Source organism: Rhincodon typus, chromosome 7 (genome assembly GCF_021869965.1).
Source record: "Rhincodon typus isolate 14 chromosome 7, sRhiTyp1.1, whole genome shotgun sequence".
In the NCBI taxonomy this organism is placed as follows: domain Eukaryota; kingdom Metazoa; phylum Chordata; class Chondrichthyes; order Orectolobiformes; family Rhincodontidae; genus Rhincodon; species Rhincodon typus.
Window position 1 is genome coordinate 16,644,755 of NC_063338.1, and position 25,769 is coordinate 16,670,523.

The 25,769-nt window shown below is 42.0% G+C and overlaps 1 protein-coding gene across 1 annotated transcript in view; it reads left to right on the forward strand.

Moving 5' to 3' along the window:
• The first annotated feature begins 894 nt into the window (after positions 1 to 894).
• Positions 895 to 25,769, forward strand: part of LOC109910913 (putative methyltransferase DDB_G0268948) — a 40,645-nt gene continuing 15,770 nt past the window's right edge. The window contains exons 1-4 of the mRNA XM_020510170.2: positions 895 to 961; positions 7,492 to 7,654; positions 17,814 to 17,974; positions 20,645 to 20,858. Coding sequence (XP_020365759.1) covers positions 7,544 to 7,654; positions 17,814 to 17,974; positions 20,645 to 20,858 — 486 coding nt within the window. The 5' untranslated portion in view covers positions 895 to 961; positions 7,492 to 7,543. The remainder of the gene's footprint in view (positions 962 to 7,491; positions 7,655 to 17,813; positions 17,975 to 20,644; positions 20,859 to 25,769) is intronic.

The window sequence follows — 25,769 nt, forward strand, 5'->3', positions numbered from 1 at the left end:
TCTTTCCTCCTCATCCTACCCCGACCCACACCTGGACCTCCACCTTCCTGTGTAGCTCACATGTCTCCCCATTCTCCCCTCACCCACCCATTTCCAATCTTCCTCCATCATCTCCCCTCACCAGCATCTTCACCACACCGTCCTCAACGCCGCCCCCCCCAACTCTGCCCCAGAGCCCCTGCTTCCCTTACCCCACCAGTTTACTGTTGACAAGTTAAAGCGATCCCTGTTAACTTTGATTGGAAGGATTGTGAGCAGTGGATAATTCTAGGCCTTCGCCGCCTCCATCCTGCCAAAATAGAACACTGCTGTGTGATAATGTTTTCTTAGTTATTAGGGAGGAAGGAGTATCGATCCATAATGTATTCAGGACCTCTTGATCTTTGGATAGCCTGATCGCCCATTTCCCTTTCATTGACCACATTCTGATATTTGGAGCTCTAGATTATAGAATCTACTGCAAATTCTGTGAATTAAGTGCATACAAAAGGAAGGGAAGTTGTGTGAATAACTACTCCCTCACATCACCCCTGAAATGGTCCAGCTCTAATTTGATGGTTCTGCCCCCCACCCACAGTCCTTCTCGGGACATTACCCCAACCCCCAAGATCAAGAGGAAATGCATTCACATGATACCTGGTTAATTGTGTGATCATCCAATTGTTACTTTTTGCATACTCTGACAGTTGCTGGGTTGATCATCTGTATTTGGCAACAATGCCATTTTTCCATTTGGAGTCTGGGAGGTGCTATTTGTTTCTAATAGTGCCTTGCTTTGGTGGTTGCTGTTGGCATTAGAAAAGATTGATGGCAAATGGTTAACAGAAATGGCATTCTCTCTTTCTCTCTGTCGCAGTTTCAAAGAACACTTCAGTCTCTGCAGGAGATATCACAGATACAGACACACTCAATTATCCATTGTTCTCAGACAGGATGTTATCCATGTTACATCATTCACCAGGTACAGATCTTCCTGCTGACATTATTGGGCTGATAAAATGGAACCTTGTGTCCACTAATTGAACAAGTTGTTCTTCCAAGACATCACTCGAGCAAGAGGGGGATGCAAAAGGAACCATCTGCTTTTGTCCTTTGTCATTTGATACCTGTTGACTCCCTTAGAGTCATTGAATCATACTGTACAGAAGAGGCTATTCAGTCCATCTAATCTATACTGCCAAAATATACTGCTGCCTATACTACAGGGCTTTACAAATGTCTGATTTGCGAACGCTTGTACTTATGAACACAATCCCATACAGGGATGTAAATTTAAAGATCCAACACACGAACATTTCCTGTACTCGAATGGCTGCTTTCCATTACCCTGAGTTGTGTTCCAACTTGTGTAAAAAATCGACATGCAAACAGACTCCAGAACAGAACCCTGCTTCCTGTAAAGACTCCCTTCCATTCTGTCAGTTCCTCTGTCTCAGTTACATTGGTTCCAATGATTCAACTTCGACAAAGGGAGCCTCTGAAATGTCCACCTTCTTCCTCAACCAAGGATTCCCCAGCACTGTTGTCGACAGGGCCCTCAACCAGATCCGACCCATCTCCCGCACTTCCACCCTCATCCCCTCTTTTCCCTCCCGCAGCAGCGATAGGGTTCCCGTTGTCCTTAGCTATCATCAAACCAGCATCCACATCCGGAAGATCATCAGCCACGATTTCCACCACCTCCAGCGAGATGCTATCACCAAACACACATTCCTCTCCCTTCCCTTGTCCACCTTCTGCAGGGACCATTCCCTCCGGGACACCCTGGACCACTCTTTGTCAGTCCCAACACCCCCCACCCCCACAGCCCCATGGCACCTTCCCCTGCAACCACCAAATGTATAACACCTGCCCATATATCTCCTCTGTCGCCAGCATCCAAGGGCCCAGACAAGCAGCACTTCAACCGCACTTCCCACTATCTAGTCTACTGCATTTGTTGCTCACCTCTGGTCTCCTCTGCGTTGGGGAAATGAAGCGTAGACTGGGTGACCACTTTGCAGGACATCTATGTTCTGCCTGCAAAAAAAGACCCTGAGCTTCCAGTTGCCTGCCACTTTAACACACCACCCCGTTCCCTGGCCACCATCTCTGTCTCAGACTTGCTGCAGTGTTCCAGCGAAGCTCAGCGAAAGCTGGAAGAACAACGCCTCATTTTCCACATGGGGACCCTGCAGACCTCTGGATTCAATATCAAGTTCAATAATTTTAGGGCCTGAACTCTTCCCATGTCCTAGGTCCTTATCCCACTCACCAGGCCTTGTTATCACATAGTCTGCCATTACACACCACCTATTGTTAGCCACTAACAGACCCCATTAATAGCTATTCACCCTCCTAGCCAGATCATTATCCACTCCTTTGTCCAACTGTTCTTGTCTCTGTTTGGGCTCTATCCCCACCTATCATTTACTCCTTACTCCCTCCACCAACACCACCTCCTCCCCCACCCCCCCACTTATCTTCTGAATCTAACTAACATTTTCCTAGCTACCATCAGTTCTGAGGAAGGGTCACCGGACCTGAAATACTGGCTCTGAGTTTTCTTCATAGATGCTGCCAGACCTGCTGAGCTTTTCCAGCAACTTCTGTTTTTGTTCCCAATTTACAGCACCCGCAGTTATTTTGGTTTTTATCCAGAATAGAGCCCTTTTGCAACCTGGGGACTGTTTACAGCCCCATTTTCCCGCGCTAGGCCCATAGCCTTGAATGTTTTGACACTTCAAATGCTCATTCGAGTACTTTTAAAAGATTGTGAGGTTTCTTGCCCCATCTACTGTCCCAGGCAGTGCATTCCAGACACCCATCCCACTTTGGGTGACAAGATTTTTCCTCAAATCTCTTATAAACCTTGTGCCTTTCACTTTAAAAGTGTGCCACCTTGTTATTGATTCTTCAACTAAAGAGAACAGCTGCTTTCTTTTCAACCTGTCCATGCCCCTCATAATTTTATACACCTCTACCCTCCCCTACCTCCAACCTTCTCTGCTCCAAAGAAAACAACTCGAACTTATCCAGCCTCTCTTCATAGCTGAGATGCTCCATCCCAGGCAATAACCTAGTGAATCTCCTTTGCACCTCCAGTGCAATCACATCCCCCCTACAGTGTGGTGACCAAAACCGTGCACAGTACTCGAGCAATAAAGTCACGTCCAGCTGTCACATAACCTCCCTCCTCTTAAAATCTATGCCACAACTGATAAAGGCAACAATCCTGTGTGCCTTCTTAACTACCCTATTAAACTGTCTTGCTGCCATCAGGGATCTGTGGACAAACTCCCCATGGTTCCTCTGAGCTTCCTAGTGTCCTGCTCCTTTATCTTGTTACTTATTCCAAAGTGCATCACCTCACATTTATCAGGGTTAAAATCCATAATTTTATAAATTCCGTTACAGGATTAAGTTTCTTGTCAGTCAGCAATCTACCTGTCTCCCCCACTCTGTGGGAAAATGAGTTCCAAAGTCACTCAAACGGCAATCTTAAATGGAAGACTCCTGATTTTTAGACTATTCTATCCAATAAGGGAGAGAGTCCTTTAACCCTGGCAAGTCTCTTCAAATCTTACATGTTTCCATTAGATGACCTCACACTTTTCTAAGCTCCAACAAATACAGGGCCAACCTGTCCCAGGTAACCACCTGCCCCTGTACCAGAAATCAGACAAGTGAATCTTCTCTGTACTGCTCCAAATGCAGATATGTCATTTTAAAATAAGGCAGCCAAAATTGTGCATACTACTCCAGATCTGGTTTTATTAATGTTCTGTACAACTGCAGAAAAAAAACCTCTATTTTTATATTCCTTTCCCCAGTACTGCTTATAAACAAAGCTTTTCACTGTACTTTGGTACCCGTGACAATAGATCAATCAATCAAATATTCCATTTGCTGTTCCATTTGATAATTTGCTGTACCTGAAACTTTGTGTGATTTTGTGTACCAGGACACTCTGTATGATCACGTTCTGTAGTCTTTCTCCATTTAAATAATATTGCCTTTCAATTCTTTCTGCACAACTTGACGTTTCCTATATTATTCATCATCTGCAAAATTTCCCATTCCTTAACCTCTCTATATCCCTTTATGTCCTCTTTACAACTTGGTTTCATACCTATCTATATGCTAGCAACAAATCTAGCTTCCACACATTTTGTACTTTCATGCAAGTCATTGATGTAGATTATAATTTGTTGAGGTGCCACCCATTATACTTTGCCATCCTTAAAATTCAGACCTCCTTTGTTTTCTGTTAGCTGACCAATCCTCTATCCATGCTGAAATATTACACCCTACACCTTGAGCTCTTAGTTTATGTAGCAACATTTGAGGTAGCACTTTGTCAAATGCCTTTGAGTGATCTAAATATACCATACTTACAGGTTCCTCTTTAACTATGTTGCATGTTGCTTCAAGGAACTCTCAACTTACCTTTACATAAAGCCATGTTGACTCTTCCTGATTGCATGCAGGTTTTCTAAGTGCTCGGCTATAACCTCTTAACAACAGATTCCAACGTTTTTCCTCTGATAGATGGTAAACTAACTGACTTGTAGTTTCCTGCTTTCATGTTTCTTCCCTTTCCTGAATTGAGGAATTCACTATTTACCAATTGGATGGGACCTGGTCATTAAATTCCTCTCTCCCTTTCACTACTGATCTACAATTGTTTCTGGGATGTTACTTGTATCCTCTACAGTGAAGACTGTCACAAAATACCTATGCATTTCATTCTTCATTTCTTAAATTTTTTCACTACTTATTTCTGAGGACCAACACTCGCCTTACTTTTTTTGACATACCTGTAGGATCTCTTACCTCTTTATCTCTTTTACTAATCAAGTTCACATTTTTTCTACCTCCTTTTTTTTGCTCTTTTTATATTCTGTCATATCTTCTGACAATCTTTGTGTGCTTTTTATTTTAATTTGATACGATTTTTAATTTCCATAGTTAGCTACAGATGTTGTGTCCTTACCCTGAAATAGTTCTTTCTCATTGGACTGTATGTTGGTGCTGGGTCCACTGTTGTTTGTCATTTATATTAACGATTTGGATGAGAATAATGGAGGCCAGTGAAGAAAGGTTATCTAAGATTACAGTGAGATCTTGATCAACTGGGCCAATGGGCTGAGAAATGGCAGATGGAATTTAATTTAGATAAATGTGAGGTGCTGCATTTTGGCAAGACAAACCAGGGCAGGACTTAAACAGTTAATGGTGGGGCCCTGTGGAGTGTTGCTGAACAGGGAGATCTCGGGGTGCTGGTACATTGTTCCTTGAAAGTGGTGTTACAAGTAGACGGGGTGGTACAGAAGGCGCTGGGCCGTTTGGCTTCATCAGTCAGAGCATTGAGTACAGGAGTTGGGATGTCATAGAATGATTGTACAACACATTGGTTAGGCCACATACATTCTAGTCTCCCTGCTATAGGAAGGATGTCATTAAACTGGAAAGGGTGATAAAAAGATTTACAAGAAAGTTACCAGGACTGGAAGGTTTGAGTTACAAAGGAAGGCCGAATAAGCTAGGACTTTTTTTCCCTGTGGCATAGGAGGATTAGGGATGATCTTATTGAGGTTTATAAAATCATGAGGGTCATAGATAAGGTGAATAACCAAGGTCTTTTCCCCAGGGTAGGGGATTCCAAAAGTAGAGGGCATAGGTTTAACGTGAGAGGGGAAAGATTTAAAAGGGACCCGAGGGCCAACATTTTCATGCAGAGGATGGTGCATATACGGAAGAAGCTGCTAGAGGAAATGGTAGGGGTGAACACAATTGTAACATTTAAAAGACACTTGGACAGGCACATGGATAGGAATGATTTAGAGGGATATGGGCCAAATGCAGGCAAATGGGACTAGTTCAGTTCAGGAAACCTAGTCAGCGTGGGCAAGTTGGGCTGAAGGGTCTGTTTCCACACTGTATGACTCTGTTTTCTGAGTGTTACAGAATATCTCTTTAAATGTTTGTTACTGATCTTAACCTAATTTCCCAATTCACTTTAACTAATTCTGTCCTTGTAACCTCATTATATCGCTTATTTAAATTGAATATACTTGTCTTAGACCCACTCTTCTCTCCCTCAAAGTGAATACAAGATTGAATCATGCTATGATTACTGCTACCTAGATATACCTTTACTATGAGGTCATTAATCAATTCTGTCTTGTTACACATTACCAGATTTAGAATTGACTATTCTTTGACTCTAGAATGGTCCTACTGTAAGAAACTGTCTCATTCACTCAATGAACTCACCTTCCAGGTCACCTTTGCCAATTTGATTTGCCTGATGAAGACTTTAGCTTAAAATCACACTTGAGTATCACTATATCTTTCTCACAAGCCTTTAATATCTGGAAGCCTCAACAGGTCAGGAAGCATCTGTGCAGAGAAACATAGTTAACATTTCAGGTTGATGACCTTTTCACCGAACCATCTGACAACCTACTCCCACAAGTGATAAGTTGCCTCTAATATGTCTTTCGTCTACCAAAACTGATTCTGCATCTTGTTCGTTGGAGAGAGATTGCCTCTGATCTATTATACTGATGGCATCCTTAATTAACTGGCCTACCCTTCTACCTTTGCCTAGTTTCCTACCCTTCTGAAATATTAGTATCCTTTAATATTCAGGTCTCAGCCTTTATTATCTTGATTGTCATCTTCCTGCCCATTCTGATTATTTATATTTGTTCTGATGCCAGCCAATGTTACAACTGGACAATTTAGATCCCAGGATGAAATCTAGCCTCCTAGAATCATATATTTCTCTTCTTGTTTAAAAGGGCGTTGCCAGGGTTGGAGAGTTTCATCTATAGGGAGAGGCTGAATAGGCTGGGGCTATTTTCCCCGGAGTGTTGGAGGCTAAGGGGTGACCTTACAGGGGATTATAAAATCATGAGGGGTATGGATAGGGCAAATAGCCAAGGTCTTTTCCCTGGGGTGGGGGAGTCCAAAACCAGAGGGCATAGGTTTAAGGTGAGAGGGGGAAGATTTAAAAGGGACCTAAGGGGCAGCTTTTCCTTTCAGAGGGTGGTATGCATATAGAATGAGCTGGCAGAGGCTGGTATAATTACAACATTTAAAAGGTATCTGGATGGGTATATGAATAGGAAAGGGTTTAGAGCGATATGAGCCAAATGCTGGCAAATGGGACTAGATTTATATAGGATATCTGGTCAGCATGGATGAATTGAACCGAAGGGTCTGTTTCTGTGCTTTATGTCTGTGAGTCTGTTTAATGTGTGGTCATTCACTCAGCTTGCATTGATCACTAGAGCCTGAAGCTGACTTGTTTTTTTTTTTAATATAAGTATTGTTTTATGGTCATCTGCAACTCCAACTATTTAAACACTCTTCCTCATTAAAATTCTCTACACATGAGTTCACAGATTATTATAGTATTAACAGTAAAATATTCAGAGCTTTCATTGGCATGCCTTTCTGGGAGTTAATAATGCAAATGATTTTCCTCTGACGTTTTTTAAGATGACAATAGACAGGTTGTGATAGAGGTGCTGTCATTCGTGAGACACCAACAATGGCAAGGTACTTTTTTGAAGATCAGGGACATGCTGCCCTGTACCAGAAGTACAGGCTTCCTTCACCCAATGAAATCCACACCCTCATCCTCAACTACCTATGGACAAAGGTGAGCAAATAGAGAAATCAGCTCTTTGTATTGAGGGGTCTGATGTAGAGTCAGGGAGCCCGAGAGGTTATCAGTGACAATGTAATGGAGTCAGATCATCTGCAGTAGTCCTTGGTGGATGTGAAAACACACAGTACAATTTGTACTACTGCTAATACAGAAATGTCCTTGAGAAGATGATAATGATAAGCGGGGTTTGAGCTATGGACCACAATGTTGTTATGTTACACAAAATACAAAGCTTCCAAATTGGAACGTATGCTACAGATGCAAGTAGATTAGTCCCAATCTGCCTCACATTGTCATATATTCATATGACCAGGATTCAGTGCAGGAGGCCCTAGAATTAGGTTTAGGGTTAGTGTGAAAGACTCCAGTGATCCGTTTGGGAGACACTTGTGTTCAGGGTGCGAATCCCCACGGCTTAGTGTGTGATTATTGCCGATGTTGGGTAAATACTACAAATATATTATTTGGCATCTAACCTGGGGAAATGGAAGTTTGGACATTGCTGTGTTGAGGCAAAGGTACTGTTGTGTTGTTTTTTTTTCTGCAACTCGAAGGTTAAATTTAGAACTGTGTGGTGTTGATTTATTAGTTACACTAGTCGTGTAACTTTTGGAGAAGCTGGATTTGATACTTTTGTAAGACTAGCTGGCACCAGGGGCTGTCGGGATGAAGGCAATCTACCCAGGAACATCTTTTTGATTTGGTTTAAGTTGCAGTTTATTGCAGATCTGAGAGAAAGTTGCAGTCAGACCTTCAGGAAGACTGAAAATGAAGCCGTGTTTCTCTCTCTCTCCCTCCTTCTGTGAGTGGAAAGGAAATAGCACATAATGACCAAATGAAGACCATATAACTCAACTGAAAATCCAGGTCCAATCAATTGGTACTGAATTGAGGATTGCTGCTATCAACCATAATAGAAATGTTATTACCAAAATCAAAAGAACTGCGAGAAAGGTACTTCAACCCACCTTGTGGTTTGTATTCAAGATCCTTAGAATATGTTCCTTTTTGCCTCTGTTTGCTACTTATGATGTTTCTACAGAACTGTCCCTCTTGTCTGTCCTATTTGTAAATGAATGTGCATGCATGATGGGATTTGAAGGGGTGTGTTATAATTTTTACATACTAGCAATTAATAATCCATTTTCCTGTTGATAAAGAATATGTTTTTTTAATAAACAATTTCTGTTCTCTTGTTTATTTATTTATGAAATCTGGTGTGAACTTCTTTCATCTTAGATATTGGTCGAATTCAGGCAAATGATACAACTTAGTGATGGCTCATGGAAAAGTAGGGCTTCATTTCCAGTGCACTTTGTGGCAGCTGTCTTTGGGCTCAAAAAAGTCCCTTTAAAACGTGATAGTAGATCAGAGTGCCAGCAGCAGGCCTTACAGTGGAGGAGGTTGTGGATTTCACCAAGTGTAGGAAGTCTATAATTTTGATACAGGGCAGCATATCGCCATGTCAATATCACACCAAGTAACAGGTCGCAGATCTCTCAGATCCTGTTCATTTATAAGCTTAAACACCTCATAGACACACCATTTGATTCATCAACCGAAAAACTTCCAGAACGGTGAGCCAATGTAAGCCCTACATTCCCCTGAGAATGTTTCAGCCAATTATTGCTATCTGTGAACAAATGTGTGGAGAATTTTAGCATGAAAGAAAGAATGGATAGTCTAGAGGGTGGTGGGGTCTGGACCTTTAACCTCTTGCTTTGCAAAGTGTGGAGTTTTTGCAAGAACTGTTCAGCCCCCGCTGAAGCTGCTTAACCGTCAGTGTTTCACACTCCATCGGAGTCACAGTCAGCCTGGTGTAAATTTGAAATGTTTGCAGTTTTAGCCCTCTGCCCTACCTTACCCCAAATTTGCCCTGTCCCCACCTTGAGCAGGCTAGTAAATTTGTGCCTTTGGGTTCAAGCCCCAGTATAGCAGCTGTGGGAATTTAATTTAAATTATTCAAACATTCTACAGCAAAAAAATACTGTCAGTGGCGATAAGCACGAGACTATTGGATTGTAATAAAAACTCATCTGGTTCACTAATGTCTTTCAAGAAGAGAAATCTGCCAACTTCTCCTGGGCTGGCCTACATACCAGAACCAGCAATCTGGTTGGCTTTTAACGGCCAGCCAAAATAGCCCAGGAAGCCACTTGGTTGTGTCAAAACATCCCCTTACGGAATGGGAGTGAACCTGATGGTGAAAAAGGAAACATGGACACTGGAGAAGATTACTGTTTTCTAATGACATTTAGACCAATTGTGTCATTACACAGTTAGTTCATGTTAAAATTCAGTGCAGAGGAACTGTTTTACTTTCTACCCTTACCAGCATCCAGTAGCTGTATAAATAACATGTTGTGTAGTGATTATCAAGTGGTGAGTACTTTTCTCGTTTATCTTTCAAAGCTGCAGTAGTTTATTAATGAGAGTAAGATATTATTAGGTAAGATTTACTAGTGGTACAGTTTAATAGATTGACTGATGAGTATTTCCTGGGGAAACTAGATAACTGCAATGGAGAAATGTAACATTTATTAAAATATTAAGACCAGCGCAGACAACTCAATAGACAGGAATTCAAATTTAACCTATAAAAGAATTAATTAATGAAATGCTATTAAGATGGCAGAGGAGTTGATGTGTGGTGGCTAGAGGGTGAGGGAGCTAATGGACACCTACATGCTCCAAGGTAGCATATCTGCAGTCAGTGGCTGTGACTGGAGAAGCTTTGGCTCAGTCATTGAGCTGGAAGCTGAACCACAGACACTGACACATAATGGACAGCACTTTGTTGGTGGAGGCAGTCATGCCTCTTAAGGTAGGGTCTCCTGATTTGGTCCATGGCCAGGAAGGTTGTGACAGCAACTCATGCCAATAAGGGGATTAAGAAAATAGGGTTGAGGAGCCAGAACCCTTGAAATTGAGAAACAAGAGCAAAGCTGTTACATCTTGTATGGTCAAGCATGAGGGCTGCAGAAGCTATTCAAGTCAGGGGCATTGAAAGGACCTTAGCAGCAGTAGGGGACACTATGGTCAGAGGGATAGACATTGCTATGTGCAGCCGAGAGTGGAATTCCAGAAGATTGTGTTCCTGTCTGATGCCAGGGTGGAACGTCACCTTAGGGCTGGAGAGAAAATTACAGTGAGAGGGGGAGAAATCATTAGTTCTGCTCCATGTAGATACTGATAACAAAGAGGCAGCAAACATTGGTCAGCATTGTTTATAGGCCACAAAACAAGAATGATAATGTAGGGCATATAATGTTCAAGAAATGAGAGATACAAAGAAAGAAGGGTAATGCAGAAATCATGGGGCTGGATGTTAGATCACACAAAAATTGTTTATATGAAAGGCAGAAACTTATAAATTTCCCTGAAAAAGTAGTATGCCTGAAGACTGGAATCCATTTAAAATTCAGTAAAGGAGGACCATGAAATTTGTCTTTTTTTGAAAATAGAAAATGAAAATAAAGCAAAGAGAAACACTAACATGGACTGTCAAAGATATCTCAAAAGGTAAAGATTAGCAATGACAAATGTGGGGTCATTACAGACAAGAAAACCTTTAATGTGAAATAAAAATATACTAATAATTTGTGTTTGTCTTCACAGAAGAAAATCCAAGGAATACTAGAGAATCAAGGAGCTAGTGATAGTGAGGGAAAGAAATTAGTATTGGTAAAATGTAATACTGGGGAAATTGACGGGACTGAAAATTGATCGTTGCCAGGGACCCAATGACTTGCATGCCAGTGTGCTAAGAGACATGTCTGTAGGGAGATTGGCTGCATTAGTGATCATCTTCCAAAATTCTACAGATTCATGAAAGGTTCCTACAAATAACTTTTCATAAGGTCATAAACAGGAGGTTAGTAAAGAATACTGGAGCATATGTAATTGGGGGTCATATATTGGTGTGAATTAAATATAAGTTAGTGGACAGAAAACTGAGTTGAGCATATGTGCCTGCAGTTGTGATTAGTGTATTTGGTCATTCCCTTCCACTGCGTATGATTGAGGTGATAACTGCTCTGCACAGGTTCCCCCAGTTGCCATTTGTTCTGACTGTTGTGAGAGTGTTGAACGTTTGTACCCTGACTGGCTGTCCAATGTTCAACTCTAACAATCGTTGTGCAGAGTTGTCAAAATGAAATTTGGCTTTCTCCCATTTCACGTGATTTTGCCACTCAAACGTTACTATTTCTGGCTTCCATAGTTTTTGTTTTGCTATTGGAAGGGGAGCTTGTTTGTGACATGATATTAGTCATTGTATTGGACTACTATCCATGCCTTCAGTGGGGTGTGCTTCTCCATTCAAGAGCTGCTTTGCATACATCTGTGCTGGATTTGCTCCATTTCTTTGATTTCTTTGGTGACTTTCACTGCTGCCTTAGGCTTCCCATTTGACTGGGGATAGGGTAAAGATGACGCATGGTGTTAAATTTCCCAATGATTTATGAAGCAGCTGAATTCTTCACTCACAATCCGAGGGCTAATGTCACTCATCACAATGTCGGGAACTGATGTAACAGCTGAAGTGTGTTTTTAGGCATTCAACAATCTCAGCAGCCATCACTGAAGTCAACTGGTCCAACTCCCAGTGGAATAGTGATCTATGGTGACAAGGTGATCAATTCCTGCAGGTAGTGAAGAGGTCTAATCTCAGCTTCATCCATGATCTCTGGGATGTAATGTCATCAGTGGATCTCTAACTTGCTTAGCTTGGAACTCATTACAAGCAATGCACGGCTGATAGGGCCCTTCATTATTTTTTTAAACTCCTATTTGTCCAAGAAAGCACATCTCTTGTCTTCCTCAGATTTGATTCCATTCCTTGGTGACTTGCACAGATGTGCTTTTGCATCTCTCCTCTCAACTCCTTAGAAGGACTGGACAATTGCAAAGATTATACCCTTGTTCAGAAAAGGATGCAAAGATACATCCAGCAATTATGGACGAGTCTGTTTAACTTTGGAGGAGAGATTTCTGGAAGCAATTATTTGGGATAGGATTAATGGTCATTTGGTAAACTGTGGGTTAATTTGGAAGTGCAGTGGTTAAGGGATAGTCATGTCTAACTAACTAGCTGGAGTATTTTGAAGAGGTAGCAGAGAGGGTTAATGAGGGAAAGGCTGTTGATATGTATGTAGACTACCAAAACGTGTTTGATACAGCGCCTCACAACACACTTGTGAGAAATCTTATGGGCCATAGAAGATTAGGGATTTGAAAAAAATTGTCCGAGTGATAAGAAATAGACAGCATGGTCATTGGTTAATTTTAAGGCTAAAGGAAGGTTAAGAAGAAAGAGAGGAGATGTAATTGGGGTGAATAAGATGCCAAAGGTGATTGATAAAGTAGATATAGAGAGGACATTTCCTCATGGGGCAAGCTAGCATTAGAGGTCATAGCTTTAAGATAAGGGGTAGCAGATTTTAAGCAGAGATGAGAAAAAATTACTTCTCTCAAAGGGTTGTGAATCTGTGGAATTCACTACCCCAGAGTATAGTGGATGTCGTGACATTAAGTAAATTTAAGGAACGGATAGACAGGTTTTAATTAGTAATGGGTTGAAGGATTAAGAGGAACGGACTGGAAAGTGGAGTTCAGGCCAAGATGAAATCAGCCATGATCATATAAAATGACAGAGCAGGCTCAAGGAGCTGAATTGCTTATTGCTCCTAGCTCCATGTTCTTTTAAGAGGAGCTTCCCAGGATTGGTGTGTGGGGGAGACCATTTCAAAGTTTGCATGTGACACAAAACTTGGAAGGATTGTAAACCATGAGGGGGGCAGTGTAGAATTTCAGAAAGACATTGACAAGTTAGTGGAGAGGATGGATGAAGTTCAGTATGAAGAGGTGTAAAGCCATATTGTAAAGACTGTGTTCTTTATTTTTCTGTATTTTTAATTGTGGACTGAAATGAGAAAAGAACTGTTTTAAAAATGAAGGATGGATGAAGGAATGCTGCATGTTTGAAAGCATGTTACCTGACACTCATTGCAAGCATGGTTTATATTGCTGCTTGTGAAGCAGTGGCGTGTAGATGCAGTTGAGCCAAAAGGTTGCATACAAACGAAGCTTTGACTGGCAACAAGCAGAGGATTGATTTCTGGTCTAGTAACCAGTCACCAATAACAAAGGTCTTCTCCTTACCAACAATTATATGATTGGCTCTCAGGTAGCTGAACAGGAGATCTCTCCGTTATCTGCAGAAAAAAGCCACTGGAAGCCTGAAAAAAAATGCTTATCTTTCATTCAGCAATTGCTGTAAGCTGGAACTTTAAATTCATAAATCAGAGATCTTTAATAAATGAACCAGACAACCTGAGCTTTTTGCAAACGGGTGGAAGTATCTGGAGAAGGATGACTGAGGAGCACTGTTCTGATCTGCCCAGGAAATCTAAGAATTAACTCAGCATTATTGTGAACGGGAGCCATTGAACTGCTTTAGCAATTTCTCCCACCATCCACAACTCATGATTTTTTTTTAAACCCCTCTCTGACTGTTTGTATTTGTGTGTATTATGGGATAGTTTATAAGAAGAGTAGAGATGTAATTATTGGATTATAAGCCAACATTTCACAACTGTTTACCTTAGCTAGATTCTAATGAATCATTTGTGCCTTGACTGTCTATGTCTCAGAGTATGAATCATGCCTTCAAGATTTGAAGGAGAAGGCTCAATGGAGATTCAGTAGAAGTTTTCAAAATTATAAGGTGTTTGTGCAGGGTAAATGGAAATTCTGTTCACACTCTTAAACCGATAGAGAATCAGATGGAAGAGATTTAACGTTTTTTGAAAAAGAAACAAATGTGAGGTGATATGAAATAAAACTGGCAGTTTTGCGCGCAGAATGGCAGAATTGCAAAATAGCAACAGATCTGTTTGACAAGCCAGAGCAACTAAGGGTAACTGCATTCTTATTGCTGTTGGACGAAGGCTGTTTCAAAGTGTATTCCACACTGAATCTCTCTGAACAAAAAAAAAACATTGTACATGGAAAAACTGCCCGTTTTGCTTCATATCACATTTCATTTCAACCAGAGCAAGGAGTGGAAATGTTGCGACCATTGACTCTTACCCAAGTTTCAGCTGTGGCCTATCCTTTGTACTTTTTTTTTCTTTCAGTTGCTTGGAGCAGCCTTCACAGTTCTGAACGTTGTTGTGTGTCTCTCCCTCTCTGTCAGTAGCAATGTTATTTTTTTGCAGCTCCACAATACTTAATCTCTGCTTCACTTGTGATACCATGTTCTGTTCTCTCCAGACAGCAGGCTTGTCTGTTCAGTGTCTTTCTTGAAGTGCCTGTGTGTGTGCTTCATGGTGGAGTTCATGTGACTATGGCAAACCAGTAAGGACCGATGCACATGATTGATTTAAAATGCAAACAGTCTATATTGATTATTTGGATGTGGGACCTAATAGAATATTCTCAGGTTTGCTGACAACACAAAAATAGATGGGAAGCTGAGCTGGGATTTAGAAACACTGAGTGGCAAAATATGGCAAATGAAAGATAATGCAGAATAAAAAAACATAAATGCAGTATTTCTTAAACAGTGAGAGGTTGGGAAAGGCTGAAGCAGAGATTGCAAAGACTGAGCCGATATACTCTAGAAGGGGGTCAGTGGACATAGTCTCAGAATGAGATCTGATTGAGATTCAGAATGATGAGTCATTAGAATTCTCCACTCAAGCGAACTGAGGATCACCATATGCCGGACAGAGATTAACGGGTTTTCTACAAATTAAAGATTTCAAGATGTGAGATTGTTCACTGATGATTGCAGAGTTTAATGCCACTCATAATTCCTCAGTTAGTGAAGCAGTCCATGCCTGTACATAGCAAGACCTGGACAGTATTCAAATCTGGGTTGTTAATCTGCAAGTAACATTCCAAACTCCCTGTTATAGAAAGGATGTTGTTAAACTAGAAAGAGTACAGAAAAAAATTTATAAGGATGTTGCCAGGTCTAAGTTATAAGGAGAGGCTGGATAGGCTGGGCCTTTTTTCCCTGGAGCACCGGAGGCTGAGGGGTGATTGTTAATAGATTTTAATGGTTAAATGTTGGGAGAACTTTTCCAATATCTACTTGACTGTTGGCCACCTCTGGGTAATATCCCATCACTAAGGTCATTCATTTGCACATCTCTCTCAGCTCATCAACTGCAGGATCTCCATGTCTCAGTTACCTTTAGACTCAACTATTCCAATGTACTCCTGGGCAGACTGTACCTGATAGAAAGTTTGGAAAGAGGGAAAGGATTTCACTTGGAGTGTCAAAAAAAATGAAATGATTGTAATTGTGCACCACCAGCTCTAACACATGGAATAATGTTGAAACCCATTCTGTCAACTAATCAGTGCAGTAACCCTGTGCTCTGGCTGCTACCATTTTGAAAGGGTCCTTCCTGAAGGTGCCTGTTTCCTTGCCTGCTACAGGCAGAACCTGTTAATTATAACATTTTCATTTCCTCCAATGTAGTTAGGACCACAGTTGTGATTTCATGGGACTCATGGGTAGGGGTTGGGGTGACTCAACTCCATCCATTGTGTCTTGGCTTTTGGCCTCATTTGCAGCTGCCAGCAAAGACACTGTTGCTGGGCACTTACGAGAGTCTGGCCCTCAAAAAAACTTCTTCAATGTTACGTTGTCACAGACCAAATTAGCAGAAATTCTCCTCCCAATTCCTAAACAGCCTGAAAACGCAGACCCCCATCCTGCCCTCCTGCCTCACTCCAGACTTGGTTGCACATTTGCTCAATGTAAGAATTAGGGTTGATATTTTATCTTGGACCTGTTCCTGGAAATTTTATCATATGACTATCTGACCATGTCACCAAGGCAAACAGTCTTTTCCCCCAACTCCAATAACAGATTAGTTCAAGGAAAAGATGCATAGGAAAAAGTACATAGTCCCTTGAAAGTGGCATCGCAGGTAGACCGGGTGGTAAAGAAAATGTTTGGCACACTTGCCTTCACCAGTCAGAGCATTGAGTACAGGAGTTAGGATGTCACATTTACAGCTACACAAGACATTGATAAGTATTTTGGAATACTGCATGCAATTCTGGTCTCCCTGCTATAGAAACAATGTTGTTAAACTAGTAAGAGTACTGAAAAAATTACAAGGATGTTGTCAGGTCTAAGTTATAAGGAGAGGCTGGATAGGCTGGGTTTTTTTTCCCTGGAGCATTGGAGGCTGAGGGGTGACCTTATGGCGGTTTATAAAATCATGAGGGTCATAGATAAGGGGAACAGCCAAGGTCTTTTTCCAAGGATAGGAGAGTCCAAAACTAGAGACTAAAGGTTTAAGATGAGAGGGGAAAGATTTAAAAGGGACCTGAGGTGCAACTTTTTCCACAAGGTGGTGCGCGTATGGAAAGAGCAGCCAGAGGAAGTGGTAAAGGCAGGTACAGTTACAACATTTAAAAGACATTTGGACAGGTACATGAATAGGAAAGGTTTAGAGGAATATGGGCCAAATGCAGACAAATGGGACTAGTTCAGTTTGGAAAAACTGGTTGGCATGGACAAGTTGGGCTGAAGGGCCTGTTTTTGTGCTGCATAACTCTATACAAGCTGTTTTTTTTTTTCATGTGCTACAATCTTTTTCTTCCGGGTGTCTTTTTAACTCGTATTCTGTTTCCTGATGTATGTACTGTGGGAAGTAAGTGACAACTGGTTAACATATGGTTGTAGGTTGTAAGTTGATTAGATTAAAAATTCAGTATAATTCAAGGTGTATAACAGATGAAACTTGTGAATTCTTGCCAGAGTTCAGTCTTAGAATACTTAAGACTGACTCTCCTTGTGTACACATAAATAAAGAATCACAACCAGTATCTAGGTCTCCTAATGCTTTCTCAAAATAAACCATAACCGACACGATGGAAGGCCAGTGCTGCATATCTGGAGATACACCAGTTGAAGACAGACAGTCATGTGATGACACCTTCAAGAAAATGTTGACTTGTGTCAGCAATTGAAGTGCTAACCTTCCTTTCACTACAGGATCCATCTGTCAACCCAAGAATCAGTTTGATTGTGCAGTTGCATGTCATGCAATTGTAAGCAACTGAAGACAGAACTGCTGAATGTAGATTGCATGTTTTACTCAGAAGGTGATTCTCTTTTCAGAAGGGGAAGCCATTCGCCCTCGCAGTGGATGTTGGATGTGGCTCTGGTCAGAGCACCAGAGGATTGGCTTCTCACTTTGAAAAAGTGGTTGGAATCGATGTCAGTGAAGCTCAGATTGAAGAGGCCAAGAGAATGGATGGACCTGATAATGTCTGTTACAGGTAACCATAGTCATCTCAAGATTTTACTAAGATTACGAAAGATAGGTGCAGACTTGTCCATCTTGATATCAGACCACAAGACCGAGGAACAGAAATAGGCCATTCAGCCCATCAAGTATTCTCCACCATTTACCAAGATTGTGGTTGGTTTGATAATCCTCAACTCAACTTTCCTGCCTTAATTCCCTTGCTGACTAAAATCCATCTATCTCAACATTGAATATACTTAACAACACATTCTCACAGCCCTCTGCAGTAACAAGTTCCACAGATTCACTGCCCTCAGAAGAAATCCTCCTTATCTCCATCTCAAATGTGCATTCCCTACTCTAAGATTATTTCCTCTGGTCTTGAACTCTCTCATAAAGGGATTCAACCTGTCGGTGTCAACCCTGTTAAGTCGCCTAGGAACCTTTTACACTTCAACATGTCGAGAGAAATTAAGTTTTACTTTAGAAAGTTTGATCGCATTCTCAATGGATTTTAATGTAGCGAAATGAATGATAACAGGAAATGTAAATCTTGGTGCAGATACAAGGTTTCATTAGCAAAAGTAAAAAAAGGATTTGGATGTAATTATTGGTCATTGACTTAAAGAATGATGCATTGTCAGCAATTGAAGTACTGTGCTTCATATTGAGTTTATTTGATAATAATTTATCGGTATGGCCAAGATTAAGTTGTTCGCAATGATGGACTGGAAAAGGCTCAATGCTCAAGTCAGCCTGTTGTACACAACAGTGATGCCTTGTGTATCACAATAAGCCTGCTGAATCTGAAACCACATGATCTCCTGCAGAAGCACAAAGCCACATAGATTCGGATCAAAAGAGTGGAAATCGAGACATTTCTCTCTGATACACTGAAACAATCGAACCAAATCCAGTAGCTCATCCTTGGCCTGGTTAATGTATCCCAGTATCAATCCCTTGAGACAGATACAGACCTAGCTCTCACGTAAAGGAATTCAGTGGATCGGTGTACAGCCAGTGGAACATCAGCCTGTTCCAAAGGTTCACCCTTCACTGGGAGAAGAACCACTGCCTGATAGCAATACAAGATCTGTCTTTGTACAAGTTAATAGTGACCCCTGATCTCTTTCCCTATTTATTTCAGAACCCCCTCCCCCTTCCCCTTTTCTGATAAAGGGTCTAGGCCTGAAACGTCAGCCTTCCTGCTCCTATGATGCTGCTTGGCCTGCTGTGTTCATCCAGCCCTGCACCTTGTTGTCTCTGTAATTGAAACAAGCTGTTCACTTACACACCATCTAATCCCTTCATCAAACAAACCTTCAATCAGTTCACCCCCAGGTCTACTCTGTCATTCTCCTGCTATTCCCAACTATAATGCAGGGAAGTGCATATACTTCAAATTGAGAATTAATCTTCAGACATCTGGAATTTCTCCAAAGCTTCAATATTACCATTCAGAATGCATTCTGAACTGTCTGTTTTAGGTCCAGACTGGTTGACTTGCCTACTCTGAAATCCAATGGGCGCACTTTTGTTTCTTAGTGCAATTTTGGGCTTTCATCAGCTGATCCCTATTTTGGCTGAACTTGGATGTGAGTCTCTGTCCCATAATCAAAGTAATTAATAAATACGGTGAATAGTTGAGGTTCAAAAAAGAGCTCAAGGAACATTATTATTCTTGCAAACCGTCTTCTGCACAATTCCCAAAGTCTCAAACCATCTGTTCTGTGGAGACAAATTGAACTGGAATAATACCAAGGTCTTTTGAAGGACAGAATAGCCACCTTATCAATTTTAGATACGCTGCCTTTAAAAGCATGTTGCTTTGGTGAAGAAAGCTGGCGAGATCCTGGGATGTAGAGCTCTGATTTGTAAAGAGATCACTTTTTAAAACAATGTGATCTGATGATTCGTGCAGGAAGATTGGTCATATTCGTGGTCATGGAGAGGGTGAAGGGGGATGATATCTGGGAAAAGAGACTTGAGCTATCAGAAGAGACCAGATAAAGAAGAAGTAATTTCATTGGAACAAAGACGGGCTAAGAAAAACCGTTTTGTTCACCAGATCGCACTGGGCTTCAAAACTTGATGCCACGCTTCCAGTCCACAAGGGACCCGCCTCCCCCCACGCCGGCCTCCGGTCTGGGACCTGCCTTCCCCCTGTGCCGGCCTCCGTCCTGGGACTGGCCTGCCCCGCCCCTCGCGCCAGCCTCCAGTCCAGGACTCGCCTCCCCCCGTTCCGGCATCCGGTCCAGGACTCGCTTTCCCCCGACTTCTCCGCACCGGCCTCCGGTCCGGGACTGGCCCCCCAGGACTCACAGCAGGGAGTGGTTGGGCCAAATGTCCTGTTTCTATGCCATACATCCTATTCTTTTGTAATGGATGGTGAATGCAGGTCCTTAAAATATAGTATTTGGTGCAGGGGAATATACATAAACAAGTTATTGGGAGTGAGCAGACAGTGGAAGTAATTGGATAGCACTTTCAAAGTGCCAGCACAAGCATAATGATAATGTCCACCCTGTTTGCTGTAAAATCCCATGATTCTACATGTCAGTCCTGTCCAAAACTATTGTTCTTCCGGATGCCTTTATCACAGCTGAATTAACTCCTGGAGTACAAGACATAGCTGGGACATCTATTAAACATCTGCAGAGATATTGAAGCTGTTGTATTCCTCTATTTATTCACCCAATAGGCAAGGTGTGGCAGAAGAGCTGGAGTTCAAGGATGGTTCCGTTGACCTGGTAACCGTGGGAGCAGCAGCTCATTGGTTTGACATGGAGAAGTTCATGAAGGAAGTTGACCGAGTTTTAAAACCCAAAGGCTGCCTGGCTCTGTATTGCTATGCAGTTCCCTGTATATTGAATTACGATGATTGTTCTGAACCCCCAACCCAGATTGTCCAAGAGGTAAGAAATTAGAAAGAAAGGCTTGCATTTACATTTACAACTACCACATCCCAAAGTGCTCTACAGCTCTTCGATTGCAGCCACTATTGTAATGTTAGCAGCTAATTTGTACAAAGCAAATCACAAATAACTTTGATAATCAGCAGATCATTGTTCTAATGATGGTTGAAAGATAAATATTTTCTATCCTAACTTGGAGAGGTCACCTGCTAATCTTCAAAATATTTGATGAGAACTTTTTCAGTTAACAACAAGGTAGACACGAACTTGGTTTAATGTCTCATCTGAAAGGTTTCACCTCAAACACTCCCTCAATATTAGACTACAATGCTATTTCTAGATTCTGTGCTTAGGTGTCTGGACTGGACAACTGTCTGATCCTGAGATAAGCTGAGCCATGATTCATACAAGAAGTTCAGGCAAGTGATCAGTTTTAATTGAAACTGAAAAAATGTTCTCAGTGATATAAAAGTAACAAAAACAACACAGTGTGGAGCTGGAGGAACACAGCTGGCCAGGCAGCATCAGAGGAGCAGGAAAGTTGACGTTTTGGGTCGGGACCCTTCTTCTGAACTGGGGAGGGGGAAGGGAGCTGAGAAATAAATAGAGAGGAGGGGTGGGGCTGGGGAAGGTAGATGGGATGGTGATAGGTGAGTGCAGGTAGGCAGTGGTGAGGATTGGTCAGTGAGGTGGGACGAGCGGATAGGTGGGAGAGAAGATGGGCAGGTTATGTCAGGTCAAGGAGGTGGGGATGAGAAGGAGGGTTGGACATGGGATGAGGCTGGGGGGTGGGGAGATTTTAAAACTGGTGAATTCCACGTTTAGGCCATCGGGCTGTAGGCTCCTGAGGCGGAATATGAGATGTTACTCTCGGTTTGCGGGTGGCGTCATTGTGACACTGGAGGAGGCCCAGGATGGACATGTCACCCAGGGAGTGGGAGGGGTAGTTAAAATGGTTGGCGACCGGAAGGTGTTATTTGTCGCTTGTTATGTCCTCCCCCGCCATTTCTGAAGAAGGGTCCTGACTCGAAAGGTCAACTTTCCTCCTCCCTTGATGCTGGCCAGCTATGTTTCTCCAGCTCCACATTGTGTTGTTTTTGTTACTTTTATATCACTGAGAACATTTTTTCAGTTTCAATTAAAACTGATCACTTGCCTGAGCTTCTTTTTTGTCACTTTTATATCACTGTTCTTTCCAGTCTGGCAGGAGACACACCATTGTTCTGCCATTCTCACATTCCAATCACTTAATCTGAACTATCAACATCTCGTCTCCACCAACACCCTACACCCACTACCTCCACACCACCACCCCCCCCAAACTATCGCATAAATGCTGTCCCCTCCACACCTCACTTCATCTCTGATGAAGAGTCATCTAGACGCGAAACGTTAGTTTGCTCTCTCTCCATAGATGCTGTCTGACCTGCTGTGATCTCCCAGCATTTGTTGTTTTCAGTACAGACTCCAGCAACTGCAGTAATTTGTCCCTACACTGTAATAATTATTCTTCAATCAGACTCATTCCCCTTTCAATGTAAGCTTGAGGGACACATTCAGACATTATTTTGTTCTTTTCAAAAACTTTCACAATTTCACTAAAACTAACAAGGGACAATGATGCTGCTTGTGAAGAGTCCTGTGTGGGTGGAATCAGGCACATGGTTCCTGACCAAGGAGAATCAAGTCCTAGTGAGGCCGCACTGGTGGTCAGTGCCAGCCTTTTTGTGAGATGTTAACTATGACAAACCCGATCCAGTGCCAAATGCCACGCATTCAGGGGAGCTCCGTCCTGTCCAGTCGACATGTCTCCTCATGTCTAACTTTCTCCATGTTTCTGTAATTTCCTCTGGCTCCACAACCCTTTGATATCTCTACACTCCTCTAACCCTGCCTTCAGAGCATTCCCAATTGTCATTGATTCACCATGCCTTCATCTATCGATTTCCTAAGGTCTTGAATTCCTTTCCCAAACCTCTCCGCTTTTTCATATTTCTCTCCTCCTTTAAGATGCTTCTTAAAAACCTACTTTTGGTTACCTCCATGACTATCTATAAAGGTCAGGGACTTCCTTGTTCATGGGAAGTAATTGTAAATGGCATTCAATGGGTCAATCACAGTTGGTGGCTCAAGTTGGACACACACTACCATCCCAAAACCAGTCCAGCTCGTCCCTGCCTCCCTAACCTGTTCTTCCTCCCACCTATCCCCTCCTCCCACCTCAAGCCGCACCTCCATCTCCTACCGACCAACCTCATCCCGCCCCCTTGACCTGTCCGTCCTCCCTGGACTGACCTATCCCCTTCCTAACTCCTCACCTTTACTGGCTCCATCCCCGCCTCTTCGACCTGTTTGTTTCCTCTCCTCTATCCCTCTTCTATCCGCCTCCCACTCTCTCCCTATTTATTTCAAAACCCCCTTCCCCTCCCCCTTTTCTGATGAAGGGTCTAGGCCCGAAATGTCAGCCTCTCTGCTCCTATGATGCTGCTTGGCCTGCTGTGTTCATCTAGCCCTGCACCTTGTTGTCACTAATACAGTGTGTAGCCTGCAGGTAGACAAGACATTTAAGCCCAATACAGATCCATTATGGTTCACTCTCATGTGGCTATGCACCACTTGTCACTAAGAATTTACCTCTGACCCACTTGGGGATAGGATAACATAATTGCTATACTACTGCTTTAATAATCTTAAGGTTTTGGTTAATGATAGGAAGACATGGGTTCACATCCTACAGTGGGAGATGGGAAAAGTAATTAAATGAATCTTGAATTTTAAAAAGTGCTGGCAATGATGGTGACTTTGAAATTATTATATAAACCCATCCAGTTCCTTCATGCTCTTTAGTAAAGAAAATCTGCCAATCTGGCCTGTATGTGACTACAGAAATGCCAGCACTGATAGACTCTTAACTGATCATGAAAAGGACAAGGACACCACCCTGTTACATCCAGGAGGGTCGCTTGCCTTCTTTCAGACATTTAGGAATGGAAAATCAATATTGGTCTTACCAAAGGTAGCCACATCCCTTGAACAAATGGTAAAAGTAAAATTTCCTTATGTAGTTTGTTGTCAAGTGTTATTTAATGCTAAATGTGCTATATAAATGCAAATTGTTGCTGTTGTATTCTTTTGTTCCACACAACATCCAATTCCAATTGCAAAAAGCTTCCCCCGTAATATGATTGACTCTGAACTGTGCTCTGAAATCATTGAGAAAACCACTCAGTTAAAGGATGATTCAGGGTGGGTGATAAATGTTGGCCCTGCCAGTGATTCCCACATTCCATGGAAGAATATAAATTAGAAAAAGTCATTCTTGACATATTCCAGTGCAATGCTTCTCCCAGAGAAACTCATTTTAATGTCATAATAGTGTTTAAAACATAGAGAAAACGATCTCCCATAGAACTACCCATGGGATCTTCAGTTCATTTAATGGGTGCCAGGCAGGCCTCAGCATTAAGATAGTGGATCTAAAATGGGCACCTTTACTCAGTCCCTCCTCTTGAAATTACAAACTTTTTTTCCTGATTTGCTCCCAGATTTCCAAATCATCAGAGATTTGATTCACTTTTTTTTCTATTATCCACAAATTATAGAACATAAAACATAGAACAGTATAGCACAGTACAGGCCCTTCAGCCCATAATGTTGTGTCGACCTCTTATCCTATGCTAAGATCAAACTAACCTGAATAAACTTCATTTTACTACCATCCATGTGCCTATCATATATATGTGACAATTGTATATTTTAAACTCAAATGTTGACCTTTCTTTCTGAACAGGGCCAATTTAAGGTCCTTTTGGGAAAGAAATTTGCCATCCTAACCTGGTCTGGTCTACATGCGACTCCAGACCCACAGCAATGTGTTAACATTTAATTGTCTTTCCAGGCAGTTAGGGTTGGGCAATAATTGCTGGCCTAGCCAGTGACTCCCATATCTTGTGAGCAAATAAATTATAAAATTTCTTTCCTGGAGAACAGCTCCTAAGGATAGAGGGTTATGCTCTATGTGTCAGTGCAAGCAACAAGAATTTTTTGTTTAAAAGTGCATCTGCTTAATATCAAGCAGCAGCCCTTAAGGAGTTGTTGTTCCTCTCGGTTTCCTGTCCTTCATCCAAACTGGCTAGGTTTCCATTTTTTTTAAAAGCTGTTAATGTTAGTAGGAAAGGCTAACATCCCAAATCCAGCTAAATCAACACCGCCAGTAACCACCACAAACTATCAAAGCAGGTCAGGTTTTGCAATGTTGACAGTGCAGTGCAATGCGAGGGTAAGGTTGCTTCACAGTAGCTACATTCCAATGAAGGAATTGTTTAGATAAGAGTAGAATCTGAGCATGTGTGAATACTTCATTACCACAATATATGTAGTTGTATATACTCGTGTCAAAGTCGGGCTCTCGAGATCAGGCTTTTAAACAAGGGTGATACTTTCAAGAAGTTGGACTCCACGCCAGGTCTTTGGAAATGCCGCCCATGCTGCAGACTCGGGTTGCTGGCCAGGGTGCTGAATACAGCCGGGGGTGACTGCTCCCCAGTAATTCTGCGTTTGAAATGAGAAAAGAACAATCATGAAGACGACATATTAAGCTGTTCTCTGCTTCAAAAACGAGCAAAATGTCTATTCAAAAATGAAAGATTTTGGAGCCAAACGTTGGAAGTCGACTTGTGCATCAGACTGACTAATAGGAGCATAAGACATTAAAAAAACAGAAGTAGGCCATTCAGCCCGTCGAACCTGCTCCCACAATTCAGTGCGCTCATGGCTGCTGGAACATTTCAATGACTTTTCCCCCCACCTCATCCTCATTATATTGTACACCGTTAGCAATCAGAAATCTATCAGTCTCTATCTTAATCACACTCAAAGATTGAACTTGCACAGCCCTTTGTGGTAGAAAAT